This window comes from Mustela putorius, unplaced genomic scaffold, assembly GCF_011764305.1.
Source record: "Mustela putorius furo isolate JIRA1106 unplaced genomic scaffold, ASM1176430v1.1 tig00000281_pilon_pilon_pilon, whole genome shotgun sequence".
NCBI classification, from domain to species: Eukaryota; Metazoa; Chordata; class Mammalia; order Carnivora; family Mustelidae; genus Mustela; species Mustela putorius.
Genome location: NW_025421343.1, coordinates 15,543,040 through 15,560,105, shown reverse-complemented (window position 1 = coordinate 15,560,105; position 17,066 = coordinate 15,543,040). Strand labels below are relative to the sequence as shown.

General features: G+C 42.6%; 2 gene segments (V, D, J or C); one reads left to right on the top strand and one right to left on the bottom strand.

The window, feature by feature from the left end:
- LOC106004692 overlaps positions 1-17,066 on the top strand; it is a 253,961-nt gene that overhangs the window by 30,162 nt on the left and 206,733 nt on the right.
- Positions 3,876-4,546, bottom strand: LOC106004806. The segment is given in 2 exon segments: positions 3,876-4,213; positions 4,420-4,546. Coding segments are annotated over 2 exon segments (372 nt in total).

Here is a 17,066-nt window from a genome sequence, read left to right as displayed (position 1 = left end):
TGAAATCTAGCCATTTGGCACAACATGGATGGACCAATAGGGTACTGTGAGGTGAAGTAAGTCCAGAGAAAGGCAAACATCATATGATTTCATTTATATTTAGAAAGATGTAGAAATATGTAGAAATCTGGCTTCCAGATCGAGGTCCGGACTTTACTATTCAAATTTTAATCCAGAGAAAAAAATATCATGAAGGAGAAAACACTAGATATAGGTCTATCCTTGTGCTGGAACCAATGCACATCATTTTTTCCCCAACGTATTTTTAACATTATAAATTAAAAAAAAAAAAAAAAAGACTTCTAGTGCAAAACCAGGAGCAAAGAGCAGGCTGCTTTAGTCACTAGAAAACATTTTAAATTTGGAAAGAACAGCAAAACAGATTATAAGAGTGAGGCAAACAAAAAATATGGAACACAGGAGAGATAAAACTCGCCACCTGGACACCTTCTCCCTCAACACTCGCCCTCCAAACCACTGAGATGTACAGTAGACCCTGTCTCTTCTAAAAGTGCCCTGAGCTTCTGTGTTTCCCTGGCAGCCTGCTCACCGAGCTTCTGTCGCCCCCTTCTGCCTCTTCTAGAGGAAGAACAGTGTTTGAAATCAAGATAGGTAGACTATATCACTCTAGGATCACCCCTTGAGGCAAACAAACACCAGCCCCAAAGTGTCTCCTGGTTTCTGGAATATTTTAGCTCCCACCTCCTAGAGCCGCTCATAGCCTGTCACAATTCCCGGAGGTTTCAGTATATGACCTTCCATTACCTGCTCTCTCAGTTGTTTGGCTGATTCTCCTCCAATTGTCTCTTCCCCACCCAATCTTGATCAGTCACTCTCATGGCCATGCCTTAGGTGTACCATCAGAAAATCATTACAAGTTCTCCAACAATACAATGCTGAGCATCTTGGAGGCACCTGGGTGGCTCAGTCAGTTGAGCCTCTGCCTTCAGCTCAGGCCATGATCCCGGGGTCCTGGGATGGAGCCCTGCTCAGCGGGGAGTCTGCTTTTCTCTCTCCCTTTCTGTCTCCCCCTGCTCATGAGCTAGCTCAGATATGATCACTCACTCTCTCTTTCAAATAAATAAATAAATAAATAAATAAATAAAGGCTTTTAAAAAAATGTTGAGTATCTCAGCCTTGACCCATTCTAAGAACTCTGCAGCGCAATCCACTGGGTATGCCACCACCAATAATTTCTGGCTTTCATTACAGTAAGACCTGAAATCTATAGGAAAAATAGAAATTTTGGCATCTCTGTAGCATACCTTCCAGGTAAACAGGGTCCAACCCTGGTCATTGTCTTTGAGCTATCTTGCTACTCTTTAGAAACTGTTGGTAACTGAAAGATGGATGATTCTGTATTGTCTGGTAGTGACTTAACTGATGTCTTACCTCACCTTGGAAAACCAGCTTGCCTCTCTCTGCAGTTCATTCCTTTACTCCATATATATCTGTGTCTTTGACTTTTCCTTTGAACCAGTTACATCTTCCGAGTTCCCTCACAGCGTATGAGTAAAATAATTCAACCCCCCCTGTTTGTCATTACTATCTCTCGATGAGAGTCATAATTTTACTGTTTTCTGAAAATTAACTTTTAGTGAATCTATTGGCCTTCCTATATTTTCTTGTCTTTAAGCCCTTCATGTCTCATTTCCCTCCTTCCTCAGCTGAAATCCATGATCCTTCTTTATAACAACCCCCTATACGCAAGATCTTCCTCAGCCTTCCATTGTTTCATTTCATGTACAAAGTCCCAAACCTCCACATACCTGCTGGAGGAAAACAAAAAGCAATCCCCACAGCTAAACTTTGATTCATGACCACTCACCTCCTGAGGCCCTTCACCCTGACCCACAATCATACTTTACTTCCCTGGTCTCATCAGTCTTCACTCTTTCTCTTCCCTTCTTCAGGTTCTAACAGCTCTTCTTCCAGCCTCACTTAAAGTTAAGTATGCCATTTCCTATTTCCTAGGTCAAGATGGTCAGCACCCCCAACAGAAATGTGAAAGAGAGGAAAGAAATGTGAGCCTTTCTACATCGGGAGCACCAGTCTGACAACTTTAAGCACAGGAGCAAGCCAGCCAAGATCAATCAAGATCAATCAAGCCTGGACCCATATTAGCAGAACTGCACAGCCAACAAATAAACATGACAGCAACAAACATGTTACCATTTTAAGCCACTATATTTTGTGGGTGATTTATCACATAACACTAGCTAACAAATACATCATCTGGTTTTAAGTTTCTGATCACCCTTACTCAGCAAGCTTTTATTCCCTTTCTTTCTTTACTTTTCTTTATAGCCCCTCCAACAATATGTAGTAAAGTTTACTGATGCCATTGATTATCACCTGGTTCTCCCAGCTGGGGTGAAACCACATGTCTTTGCTCTGGACACAGAGGAAGTCCTCAGAAAACATACTTGGATGAGAAAAATGGATCCATTAATAGCAATCCTTGAAGTAGATTTCTAATTATTAAGAGAAGCTGTTTTGTACGTAATTTGGAGTATGGCATTTGGAGCACCCTGACCAGGTTTGCTGTGGTCTTTCCTGAAGTTAAGTTCATCAACCCATGCATTTAAGAAGAAGGTGAGGAAATAATAAGATGCTCAGGAATTCTCCATTTCCACACAGAATTGGACATGTTCATGAAATGTTTTCCAAGGGACTCAAGTTATGTCACACTTAGAGCCGTGATTTCCTTCAGTCCCAAGATTACACCTGAATGCCCAAAGGAAGACTTTAAAGAAAAAGGTGATAAGGTTGGAAAAAGGTGCTGAGGCACAGCATCCCATGTTCCTAAAGTGACAGGATTGAAGACAAAGGCATCAGAGCTCCTGGGTGGCTCAGTCTGTTGAGGGTCCGACACTTGGTTTTGACTCAGGTCATGATCTCAGGCATGTGAGATGGAGCAGGTGACAGGTTCCCAACTCAACAGGGTGTCTGCCTGAGATTCTCTCCATGTCCCTGGGCCACTCCTCCCCAGAAATAGATAGATAAAGTCTTAATTAAAAAATAATAAGAGTATTGCCATTGTGAGAATGAGTACACCTGGGAGAAAAGGAGAAGAGAGAGAAGGGAGGTAGGAAAGGAGCCGGAGCAGAAATGAATGTGCAGGACACTGCCCAGGAAGGCTGGGAAACAGGGCCCATGGAAGGAAAAAGTGAGAGGGACACTACCTTCCATGTGGGAGATTCTGAATAGGTGAGCTGAAAGGTTTCATCCTGGGAAGGTTCAGAGTGAGAGGGTGATGGAGAGTGAAGAAAAGAGAATAAGGAAATAAAAGAGAAATGTCCCAGAGTCCAAGAGGAGCAGGAAGGGAGAACTGATATGCCAGGTGGAAAGTTCACAGCCCATTGTCAGAGGCTAAAGACAGACCTTCCTGGCTCACTCCTGCCATGGCACTCTGGGATAAATGCAGCTTCCTGGGGCACAAAAACCCCCAGCAGCATCCCTAAGACATCTTCACAGCATTTGTCTTCACTAACCTCTCACAAAAAGGGATGCAGGAGGGACGCTGGGTGGCTCAGTTGGTTAAGTGGCTGCCTTCAGCTCAGGTCATGATCCCAGCATCCTGGGAAAGAGTCCTGCATTGGGCTCCCTGCTCAGAAGGGAGTCTGCTTCTCCCTCTGCCTCCTGCTCCCCCCCACTTGTGCTCTCCCTCTCTCTGGCAAATGAATAAATAAAATCTTTTTTTAAAGGTTGGAGGATGCAGGAAAAGTCAGCTCTTTTCATTTTCTGCTGGCACTTACAAGCCCTGCAAGGAGTATGTCAGGAGAAGTGACTTCTCAGGCAGATAAGGGAATTCACATGTTCAGGGCTGAGTGGGGAGGAAGCAGCTGGTGCAGCAAAGTCTCCCTGACCCTCAGCCCCGGGGAGCAGGTTTATGTTCGAGGCTGAAGCACTGTGGGTGGAGAGCTATAACCCTGCTGGCAGTAGTAGCTTCCCACATCTTCAGCCTGGAGGTTGCTGATGGTGAGGGTGTAGTCTGTCCCAGACCCACTGCCGCTGAACCGGTCTGGGATGCCCGTGTCCCTGCTGGATGCAGCATAGATGAGGCGCCTGGGAGCCTGCCCAGGTTTCTGTTGGTACCAGGCTACAAAGTTGTAAACACTCTGACTGGCTCTGCAGTTCATGGTGACCCGCTGACCTGGAGACACAGCCAATGAGCCTGGAGACTGAGTCATCGTGATTTCCCCATGGGCACCTGCAATCAGAAAAATGGTGTTACAGACACACTTTATCCCAGTCACACTGAAATATGTCATTGCAAACGTGCTTCCTAATGGTACCACATGGCAGTACATCGTTGAGTCTATTTTGGAAATAATGACTGTTTCTCATTATGTATCTTAGAAAGTTGTATAAAATGACATTAATCCAGAAGGACTATGGCACTTTTCAGCTTCTCACCTGAGACCCACAGCAACAAGGATAGGAGGACCTGCCTCTGTGACACCATCTTGCTGCCCCAGCGTGCCCAACACAGCTCAGCTCACAGAGCAAAGGCCCCTTTTATACAGCCTGAGCCGCTGGTCTAGCCCTGGAGGGGCTTATGCAAAGCAGTCAGGGGGAACAGAAGCAAATCTCATAAGCAGTGGGTTGTGAAAGTGCCCAGTGGAACTGTAAGAAGCCAAAAATAACTCCAAAATAGAGTTGTATGACAGGAACACACAAAAGTCAACTCAGAAGCTCTGGGAACATCTTAGAAATTCTAAAATGACAATGTGCTACAAGATCAAATCAAAAGCTTCCATTTTCAATTGAAAAATGTCTTTAAATGGGTTCAATTTCCAGAAAAGATGTACTCGACTCTTCATATCAATAACCCTGGTAAAATAACAAAATATGCTGGGAAAAAAATAATGGGAGGCAGGAAGGGGCAAGAGAATTGGAAGTCACAAAAAGAAAGTGGAGAACTTTGGGCCCAACTTTTTATAAAACCTCTGACTTCAGAACATCGAGCTCTGAAGCCATTTTCTCCTGCAGATGGGTAAGGAAGTGGCAAACACTTGACCTCGGTCCCGGAGCTGTGCAAGGGCCAGAGAGATGGAATAGATGGAAGACAAGCCCAGAATTTCCTCACTCGAGAGACATGTGGGACCCCCATTGGAACTAGGGGAAGTCTGAATCCTGATTTTCAGTTATTCTCTCTTTTCAGTTCAATATTTCTGTTTTCATGTTGAATTAACCAATGAATGAAATCTAGGTGCCTTCAAGAAAATTCAGTTCCCTCCAGGGGTTTGAGAAGTCAGGGCAGGGTTGCTTGGGCACCATATAAATGTCCCTGCACCTGTCCCTCATTCTGCTGTTCCTTCTCAAACAGAAGTAAGGGGGCAGGGGTGGGGTTCTCTAAAACAATGAGCATGCCGTCCTCGTGAGGAGGGCAATCTGTGGAGGCTTCGGGCTCACTGCAAGTCCAACCACAATACTTCAGCCATCTTTCCTCCGAGTGGGGCACATGCCCGAGTCTTCCTCTGACAGGTGGCACTTTGGCTGTTCCATGGGTCCCGTGGCTGCTGCACTGCTTCATGACATGAGCCATTTCCTGAACCCAGACAGAGCCTGTATCAAGTACCCCTGCCTGGGGATCCACACCTCACCCTCACAAAGGGTCGATTCTCCCATCACTCTGCTCCTGAATTTGCTCTAGATGATGGTTAATTTTATGTGTCAAGGGAAGTAGGCTAGGGCGCCTAGTGGGGTGGTCAATGCCAGTTTAGATGTTGCTGCCAAGGTATTTTTTAGTGTGATGAACATTTACATCAGTAGCCCTCATCTCCCATGCTGCACAAAAGATTCACCACAGCCCTGTTTCGACTTCAAAAAGGAAAGAAAACTCTACTATTATTATAGAAAATCTAATAGAAACAGAAGAGGAAAGGAATATGCCCATACAGGAAGGGAATAGTAAGCAGGAAATGAGAATAAGGCCACTGTACCTCGTATCGGGTACTTACAACACCCCACCTCACCAGCTGGGAAAGCCCCGGAGACAGGCTGGAGTCCCGACTGAGAGGCCTGGGTGGAGCAACCTCCCCTCAGGGGATACTTCCAGTGGAATCCCCACAAGGGCCATACTTATAAGGCAAATAACGGAGTTTGAAATGAAACATTTGTTCACTTATGTGCAGTTTGGAGCAAGCTGCATGTCCACATTATCATGTCTCTGTATTTTCAAGGAGCCTAAGCTATGTGCATCTGCCTCCCCTCCCAGATCCCATTCTGGGGGGCCAGGCCTGTTGGAGCAGGAGGGGATGGGAGACAAGGCTGTAGCTCTTGGTGTCAGAAAGAGAAGGGGCCATATTCCTGATGAACATAGATGCAAAAATCCTCCACCAAATGTTAGCAAACCAAATTCAACAATACATTTAAAGGATCATACACCATGATCAAGTAGGATTTATTCCAGAGATGCAAGGATCCTTTAATATCAAGAAATCAATCAGCATGAATGTCACATTAACAAACTTAAGGGTAAAAATCATAGGATTGTCTCAACAGATGCAGAAAAAGTATTTAATAAAATTCAGTATCTATTTATCAAAAAAAAAAAAACCAAAGGTTATAAAGGATATGGAGGAAGAGGATAGGGAGTGGATAATTCTGCCTCTGATCTTTCCTCCTTTATCCTTCCACTCTCTTCCTTCCAGACCTTTCTTAGCCAGTCACGCCGTAGGGCATCCATGTCCTTACTTCAGGCCACTTCCCCGGCCACAGTAAGTCAATGACCATTTGTGCTCTTTGAGCATCTACTAAAAAAAAAACATCGTATTTCATTACAGAATGGTATGGGAGCTGTTCAGTTTAACTTACATCAACATATTATTCGAACCAGGGCTGATCCTGGAGTCCTTTCTCACTATTTGCTGGTTGGCAGGTCCTGTGTGTTTAATGAGTTGTGCTAAGAAACAAAGACAGGAGAGCTATTACAATGCAGTAAGAAGTTTTTATTACATGCATAGTCCCCTGGGAACAGAACACACAGCATGCCCGAGGTGCACGAACAGTACCGAGGTGAGACGCACAGGCAGAGAGAAGTACTGCTGGCCTGTATTATTACTGCGTATTTCATGAGAAGAATGGAGAAGCACAGTCAACAAACTACTCACACATAGGATTGGAGAGTTTGAAAATTTCAGCAGGCTGCGGACTATAGCTGTGCCCCTTGCCCTCTGGTAGCCAGGAGGATTTGGGTAGAGGGAAATGTCACAGATTGCACCTCTCATTGAGAGGGAAAGAGTAGGATTTGAACTCAGGATTGTCTGGCTTGCATATCAAATGTATGCCCTTGGGCAAATCTTTTACTGCCTCTGGGAATTAGTTAATTTTGGGACAGAAGGTCCCTTGTGGCTGGGGCAGCAAGAATACAGAAATAAGAAAATGGATTAAGTATAAAGCCTCATGAGGCTGAAAATAGTAGCTCATGCAGGGGTGTTTGAGCAAGAGTGGTGAGTATTGTGGTGATCTGAAACTCTTGTCCCATAAATTAAGTGTGTCTGCTGAATCTGCCTGGGTCCAATACTAAAGAAAATACTATGTCCTTTCTGAGATTGTTTGCTGTTGGGCTCCACCCAATCTGGTGTGTCTGACATTTCTGGTTTAGGACAAACAGCTCTGTCACACAGTTAACTGATGTTCCGTGGACAGGTCTACCAGGGCCTGTGCTATGCTGAGAACTACTTGTTGAACAGTGAAGAGGTTGTTCTTGAGAAGGGCCAAGATGAAGATGAGTCTTCATCTGGGCCTGCCAGAGTGTCCACAACATCCTTCTGGATACAGATGCATGTACCACCAAATCATAGGAGAAGTCCTAGGGCCCACATGATAGGGCCACTCGCATCGAGACCTAAGTCTGATACAGAGTCTCTCCAGACTCTGTGTCCACTCTACACTGGTGACTTCAAAATTAGCTGATAAACGGAATGGTGTAGCTTACCCAAGCGTGGAATGTGTTGTCTCAACACTCAATACTCGACACTCAACAAGATACTGTGCTTCAAGCTCAGTGGTTGGAGGTACAAGATGCAAGCACTTGTCCTTTACCTCGGAGAGGATATGCCTTATTCCTCTGATATCTGAACCCCCTCCATAGTCACCGGGGGGGGGGGGGGGGCACGTGAATTTTTGTAGGGTTTGCATCCCACTATTGGAGCAAATGTGTTTTTGCAAGTTAGCGAAGTCCTCACCATTTCTCGCTCATCGTGTGCAATTAACAGGATGTAATTGATAGAGTATGGCTTGGCGGGATGCTCTGGGAATGGTTATACGACACACTGGAGCAGAGAGCAGTGGGTTAAGGTAGCTCTGGGCCATGACTGAGGATGTGACCCGTTCTTCACTGCCAGTGAAAGCAAAGTCCACCAGAGGACTGCATTACATCATATGCCATGCCCCCTGCTGGTAGACCCTGTAGTTGGCCCAGCATGGGGTAAGCGCTTTCAAAACCTCCACATGCCCAGAAGAGGGAGACTTAACACACCCAGCAAAGAATGGGACCCAGTGGGGGATTCTTCTGACAAACTTAATTTTTGAGTATTTAAGCAATATGAATGCCCCATAGTTTGCATATTTTCTTCCTCTTAGATCTGAAGTGTTTCTGCCTCTCAAAGTCTAATAACAAAGTCTCTGGGTGTGTGGCATGAACACGCTGGACCCACTGAAAGCAGCAAGATGGTGACTCCATCACAGTCCTTGGCCTTCTGCTCCTCTGGGTTCCAGGTGAGAATATTTGGGTATGATTTTCCATCCTGATTTTCTTTCTTCATTGGGAATCTTTCCACAGATGAATTTGGCTTATTTTAAAAATAAGTAGTATTCTCTGTCCTACCTAACTAGATACTGGTGACTTCCATGTACATATCCTGAGACTCTGCTAATGTTTGCTGTGTGGGTTCAGCCTCCCATGGAGAAAATGTGCTCATCCAGTCTCCTGCCATCCCGTCCATGGCTCCAAAAAAAGGAGTCATCATCACCTGTCGGACCAGTCAGAACATTAACAAGTGGACTCGGGGAGACAAGATGATGGGGAAGTAGGAGGGGCGCCATTTCAACCTGTACCCTAAAGTGAGCTGATTACCTACGAAAGAACTCCAGTCACCCATGAAATCAGCCTGAGATCAGAATTATACACGTCTGGATCTCTACAGGGGCAGAAGATGCCAGTGGGCAGGTAAAGTGGAGTGGGAACATCGGACTGATTGGAAGATAAGTAAAAGGGGGAGGGATCCACCAGAGGTGACCGATTGGAAAGTAATACCCCTAATACGAGAGTGCCCTGCATCTGGGGACCAGCATTAACTTGGAGACTGGTTTAAAGCACTCAAAAAGGTCAAAGGATCATGGGGGGGAGGGGTATGAGAATCAGGGTGGCTAGGGACAAGGGCTTAAGTCCCCAGACCCAGGACAGCCTACCCTGGCGCTGAGCCAGAGAGAGTGCTGCAGAGAAACCAGGTCTTGATCCCTGAGCTGCCAGCGCGCCCAAGAATGCCTGGGGTCCGGCTCCTGGGCCAGGGCTGGGAGCCTTGCCAGACAGCAGAACGCTGAGCTGTGCTACAGAGCCTGAGATGTGTGTGCCCCTCACCCTCCCCTGAGAGAGGTGTGCGAAGGCCCAGCTTGGTACTCTCGTACCCATGCCCTGCTATCAGAGCCTGAGATGTGTGCACGACCCAAACCCTCCCCTGAGAGATGTGCGCGCAAGCCCCGTGCTCTTAGACCCAGAAAGATCAGGCACTCCCAGCCCCGGCCAGGGCGAAAACCTCAGTGTGCAATCGCTGCTTGGAACCTCTCTGGCAGTCATGGCTTTGGGTACAAGCAGAAGATCCTGCATCCCCTGGGACTGCAACTTGGAACCTGCTCTGCCAGCAGCTAAGGGGGAATTTATATGGGCTCTGCCGCACCGACAGAGGCTTCTCTCTGAGAGGGAGGTCAGGGTGCAGTTTTCCTTCCTCTAAACCTACAAAAACCATCAAAAGTGGTCAGGGCGAGAGAAAAGAAACTGAACAATCATAAAAACCTCCAGAGAACAAAAGTCTGAAAAAAAAAAAAAACGGTTTTCTCAGAGCACATCCCCTTGAGGGTGGAGGAGAACTTAACTCAGGGAACATCATTGACTGAAAACCCACGTGGCAGGCCCCTCCCCCAGAAAACCAACCAGGAAAGAAAAAAAAAAAGACTATAAGAGAACAACCACCACTACTTCATAGGACAACTTTTATTTTTAACTCGTTCCCACTATTCTGGTTCATTATTTTTTTATATATAGATAATTTATTAACCTATTTACCATCACAGTATGATGTCCAGTACATCAAATTCCATAATAACCTTCTAACCTGAACTTTTTGATACATACACCTGTGTTTTTCTTTTGCATTTTTATTTCTTTAATTTTTTTTTTAATTTTAGTTTAGTTTAGTCTAGTTTATTCCTTTTTTATTTTTATTTTCTAATATTCATATAGAGTTAAACTTCAAGTAATCCCCTTTCCCCAATCAATACTACTCCTATAGGTAAACCGATTTTTAATCCCCCTTTATTTTAAGAAAGTTGAATCCTTTAACAAAGATATCAAGACACATCCAGCAAGAATCAAAACAACCTTCCTCGCCCACACTGAGAATTTATCACCACTCTCCCATCTTTCTCTTCTCCAGTGTTTCTGTGTTTTTGTGTTTGTCCTGATAGTATATAAATCTTATACTTGGGGTTTTTTTTGACGAGGCTCTTCCTTTGTTTGCTTATATATATATATTTTTTCTCTTGTCATATACTTTTATCAGTCTTTTTGTTTGTGTGTTTTTGTTTGTATCCTTCATAAATCTTACCTTGGGGCACATTTGGGCTGAACCTTCTCTTTTATCTTCCCTTTTTTTCCTCTCTCTCTTTCTCTCTCTCTTTTTCTTTTTCTTTTCTTTTTTCTCTCGTGTGGGTGGAGAATCCTGATTTCTCAGAAGCGTTCCAGGGTGCATCGTGACTGCGCCACGGTCGATACATGCAGCTACATCTGTTCAGTCATCTCTGATCAAATGACTAGGAGAAGGAATGCCCAACAAAAGAAAAATACAGAGGATGGGCTTTCTGCAACAGAACTAATGGCTATCAACATAGACAATAGTCAGAAAGAGAATTCAGGCTCACAATTATCCAGGCAATAGCTAGGTTGGAGAAAGCCATGGATGACCAAATGGAATTGATTAGGGCAGAACTGAAAGCCACCAGGGATGGTGTTCACAATGCTCTCAATGAGTTCCAATCTAATCTAAATTCTCTAAAACCTAGGGGAACTGAGACAGAAGATAGAATTAGTGATCTGGAGGACAAACAGATTGAGAGAAAGGATCACAAGTAAGCCTGGAACAAACAGCTTAGAAGCCATGAAAACAGAATCAGGGAAATAAATGATGACATGAAACGTTCCAACATCTGAATTATTGGAATCCATGAAGGGGAGGAGAAAGAAAGAAGTCTAGAAGATATAGTGGAACAAGTCCTTCATGAAAATTTTCCGAATCTCGTGAATGGAACCAGCATTCATGTACTAGAGGCAGAATGGTCTCCACCCAAGATTATAGATTCCAAAAAAAAATCAAGGCACCTGATGGTCAAATTGAGGAATCATAATTTTTAAATACAATCTCTTGAAAACTGCTAGGACAAAGAGGCTCCTTACGTACAGAGGAAAGCCCATCAGAATAACCTCAGACCTATTCACAGAGAACTGGCAAGCCAGAAAGGGCTGGCAAGATGTATTCAGGGCACTAAATGAGAGGAACATGCAGCCAAGAATACTTTATCCAGCAAGACTGACATTCAAAATGGATGGAGAGATAAAGAGTTTCCAAGACTGGCAAGGCTTAAAAGACTATGCAACCATCAAACCGACACTGCAGGAAATATTAAGGGGGGTTCTATAAAAGAGGAAAAATCCTAGGATTAGCATTGAACAGAAATATAAAGATAATCTACAGATAGGAAGACTTCAAAGGTAACATGATGTCAATAAAAACGTATCAATCAATAATCATTTTCAATGTGAATGGCCTAAATGCACCCATAAAATGACACAGGGTTGCCGATTGGATAAGACGACAAGACCCATCCATATGTTGCCTACAAGAGACCCATTTTGAACCTAAAGATACACCCAGACTGAAAGTGAAGGGATGGAGAAGCATCTTTCATGCCAATGGGCCTCAAAAGAAGGCCGGGGTAGCAATTCTCATATCAGATAAATTAGATTTAAGCTAAAGACTACAGAAGGACACTACATCATTCTTAAAGGGACTATCCACCAAGATGATCTAACAATTTTAAATATCTATGCCCCCAATATGGGAGTAGCCAATTACGTAAGAAAACTGTTAATCAAGATAAAGAGTCATTTTGATATGAATACATTAATAGTAGGAGATGTTAACATGCCTCTCTCAGATATAGATCATCGAAGCAGAAAATCAATAAAGAAAAAGAGCATTGAATAATACATTGGACCAGATGGACCTCATAGATATATACAGAACATTCCACCCTAAAACAACAGAATACTCATTCTTCTCAAGTGCAGGTGGAACCTTCTCAAGAATAGACCACATACTGGGTCACAAATCAGGACTCAATCGATACCAAAAGACTCAGATAATTCCCTGCATATTCTCAGATCACAATGCTTTGAAACTGGAGCTCAATCACAAGGAAAAGTTCAGACAGAATTCAAACACCTAGAAGCTAAAGACCACCTTGCTTAAGAATGCTTAGATCAACCAGGAGATCAAAGAAGAACTGAAACAATTCATGGAAAACAATGAGAATGAAGACACTTTGTTCCAAAACCTATGGGATACAGCAAAGGAAGTCCTAAGAGGGAAATACATAGGCATCCAAGCCTCCCTCAAAAAAAATTGAAAAATCCAGAATACACCAGCTGTCTCTACACATTAAAGAACTGGAGAATCAACAACAAATCAAACCAACTCCACACGTAACAAGGAAAATAATCAAGACTAGAGCAGAGATCAATGAGGTAGAAACCAGAGATACAATAGAACATATCAATAAAACTAGAAGCTGCTCTTTTTTGAAAGAATCAATAAGATCGATAAACCATTGGCCACACTAATCCAAAAGAAAACAGAGAAAGCCCAAATTAATAAAATTATGAATGAAAGGGAAAGATCACAACTAACACCAAGGAAGTAGAAACAATCATCAGAAGTTATTATCAACAGCTATATGCTAATAAGCTAAGCAACCTAGATGAAATGGATACATTCCTGGAAAACTATAAACTCCCAAAATTGAACCAGGAAGAAATTGACAACCTGAATAGACTGATATCTAGTAACAAGATTAAAGCAGGGTTCAAAAACCTCCCAAAAAACAAGAGCCCAGGACCTGATGGATTCCCTGGGGAATTCTACCAAACTTTCAAAGAAGAAATAACACCTATTCTCCTAAAGCTGTTTCAAAAAATCAAAGCCGAAGGAAAACTTCCAGACTCTTTCTACGAAGCCAGCATTACTCTGATCCCCAAACCAGGCAAAGACCCTACCAAAAAGGCGAATTTCAGACCAATATCACTGATGAATATGGATTCTAAGATGCTCAACAAGATCCTAGAAAACAGGGTCAAATAGCACATTAAAAAGATTATCCACCATGACCAGGTGGGATTCATCCCTGGGCTATGAGGACGGTTCAACATTCGCAAACCAATCAATGTGATAGAACAAATTAATAAAAGAAGAGAGAAGAACATGGTCCTAATTGATTGAGAAAAAGCATTTGACAAAATCCAACATCCATTCCTGACTAAAACACTTCAAACTATAGAGATAGAGGGAACATTCCTGAATGTCATAAAATCTATCTATGAAAGACCCACAGCAAATATCACCCTCAATGGGAAAAAGCTTGCAGTCTTCCTGGAGAGATCAGGAACCTGACAATGTACCCAATCTCACCACTCTTGTTCAACATAGTATTAGAAGTTCTAGCAATAGCAATCAGACAACAAAGAGATTAAAAACCATTCAAATTGGCAATGAAGAAGTCAAACTCTCTCTCTTCACAGATGACATGATACTTTATATGGAAAACCCAAAAGACTCCACACCCAAACTACTAGAACTCATACAGCAATTCAGTAATGTGGCAGGATACAAAGTCAATGTACAGAAATCAGTGGCTTTCTTATACACTAACAATGAAAATACAGAAAGGGAAATTAGAGAATCGATTCCATTTACTATAGCACCAAGAATCATAAGATAACTGGGAATAAACCTAAGACGTAAAGGTTCTGTACTCGAGGAACTACAGAATACTCATGAAAGAAATTGAAGAAGACACAAAAAGATGGAAGACCATTGCATGCTCTTGGATCAGAAGAATAAACATTGTTAAAAGGTCTATACTGCCTAGAGCAATATACACTTTTAATGCCATTCGGATCAAAATTCCTCCGGTATTCTTCAAAGAGCTGGAGCAAATAATCTAAAAATTTGTATGGAATCAGAAGAGACCCCAAATCGCTAAGGAAATGTTGAAAAATAAAAATAAAACTGGGGGCATCACGTTACCTGATTTCAAGCTTTACTACAAAGCTGTGATCACCAAGACAGCATGGTACTGGCATAAAAACAGACACATAGACCAGTGGAACAGAGTAGAGATCCCAGATATGGACACTCAACTCTATGGTCAAATAATCTTCGATAAAACAGGAAAAAATATACAGTGGTAAAAAGATAGTCTCTTCAAGAAATTGTGCTGGGAAAACTGGACACCTATATGTAGAAGAATGAAACTTGACTGTTCTCTTACACCGTACACAAAGATAAACTCAAAATGGATAAAAGACCTCAATGTGAGACAGGAAACCATCAGAACTCTAGAAGAGAATATAGGCAGTAACCTCTTCGATATCAGCCACAGCAAATTCTTTCAAGATATGTCTCCAAAGGCAAAGGAAACAAAAGCGAAGATGAACTTTTGGGACTTCATCAAGATCTAAAGCTTCTGCACAGCAAAGGAAACAGTCAAAAAAACAAAGAGGCAACCCACAGAATGGGAGAAGATATTTGCAAATGACAGTACAGACAAAAGGTTGATATCCAGGATCTATAAAGAACTCCTCAAACTCAACACACACAAAACAGACAATCATATAAAAAAAAATGGGCAGAAGATATGAACAGACACTTCTCCAATGAAGACATACAAATGGCTATCAGACACATGAAAAAATGTTCATCATCACTAGCTATCAGGGAGATTCAAATTAAAACCACATTGAGATACCAAATTACACCAGTTAGAATGGCCAAAATTAACAAGACAGGAAACAACATGTGTTGGAGAGGATGTGGAGAAAGGGGAACCCTCCTACACTGTTGGTGGGAATGCAAGTTGGTGTAGCCTCTTTGGAGAACAGCGTGGAGATTCCTCAAGAAATTAAAAATAGAACTTCCCTATGACCCTGCAATTGCACTACAAGGTATTTACCCCAAAGATACAGATGTAGTGAAAAAAAAGGGCCATCTGTACCCCAGTGTTTATAGCAGCAATGGCCACGGTCGCCAAACTGTGGAAAGAACCAAGATGCCCTTCAACAGATGAATGGATAAGGAAGATGTGGTCCACATACACTCTGGAGTATTATGCCTCCAACAGAAAGGATGAATTCCCAACTTTTGTAGCAACATGGACAGGACTGGAAGAGATTATTCTGAGCGAAATAAGTGAAGCAGAGAGAGTCAATTATCACATGGATTCACTTCTTTGTGGAACATAATAAATAGCATGGAGGACATGGGGAGATGGAGAGGAGAAGGGAGTTGAGGGATATTGGAAGGGGATTTGAACCATGAGAGACTATGGACTCTGAAAAACAATCTGAGGGTTTTGAAGGGGTGGGGGTGGGAGATTGGGGGAACCAGGTGGTGGGTATTAGAGAGGGCACTTATGTCATGGAGCACTGGGTGCAGTGCAAAAACAATGAATACTGTTATGCTGAAAAAAATAAAAATTTTTTTTAAAAATTAAAAAATTTTAAAAACAGGAATTACCATTTGTCACCATACAAACTTATTAAATATCATTGACTATATTCTCTATGCTGTACCTTACATCCCTATGACTTAAATTTACTTATTTTAGAACTGAAAGTATTACCTATTCTTTAATACAGTTTTTTTCCCCTTAAGTGCATCACAGGGTGAATAAGAATGGTTCTGTATGTGGGATGCCTGGGTGGCTCAGTTGGTTAAGCAGCTGCCTTTGGCTCAGGTCATGATCTCAGCGTCCTGGGATCGAGTCCCACATTGGGCTCCTTGCTCAGTGGGGAGCCTGCTTCTCCCTCTGCCTCTGCCTGCCATTCTGTCTGCCTGTGCTCGCTCTCTCCCCCTGTCTCTCTCTGATAAATAAATAAAATATTTAAAAAAAAAAGAATGGTTCTGTATGGTATACATTGGCTTTACAAATATGTTTGAATCCTGTGAACTATTTCTTTTAGATTAGATCATATGGAGAATAACTTTTCAACATTTTTTATAAAAAGTTAATGTTGATATGAAGATATGAAAAGATAACATGAAAAAGAATAAATAGATCAATGTCACCTATAATCATAAATGCATAAATGTAGATAACATTTTAATATTTTCTTCCCCTTATATTATAAGAATATGGTGATAAGATATAGTAAATTTCAAGAATATTAGGAATTACCAAGAAGGTAAAAATACTTCAACATTAGGTAGTTTATATGAATAAAATGGTGGTTTTCTTTTTGCCTGATTTTAAATCACGTGGAGATAATTAAGAGAGCTTGGCGTTTGTGCAGGGAAATCTTGGGAAGGTTGAGCACGATACAGCTTCTGACTCATATGCGAAAGGCACTCTCAGAACACAGAACACTAGTCCTCTTGGCCCTAGAACTATTGACGTTCTGACGTCTGGAGTGTCAAGGTTATCCCCCAGTGCTGGTTGTGTGCTATGATGGCAAATCTGTGTCTGAACACAGGGACATGGACAGCCACCATCTGAGCAACTGTATGGGA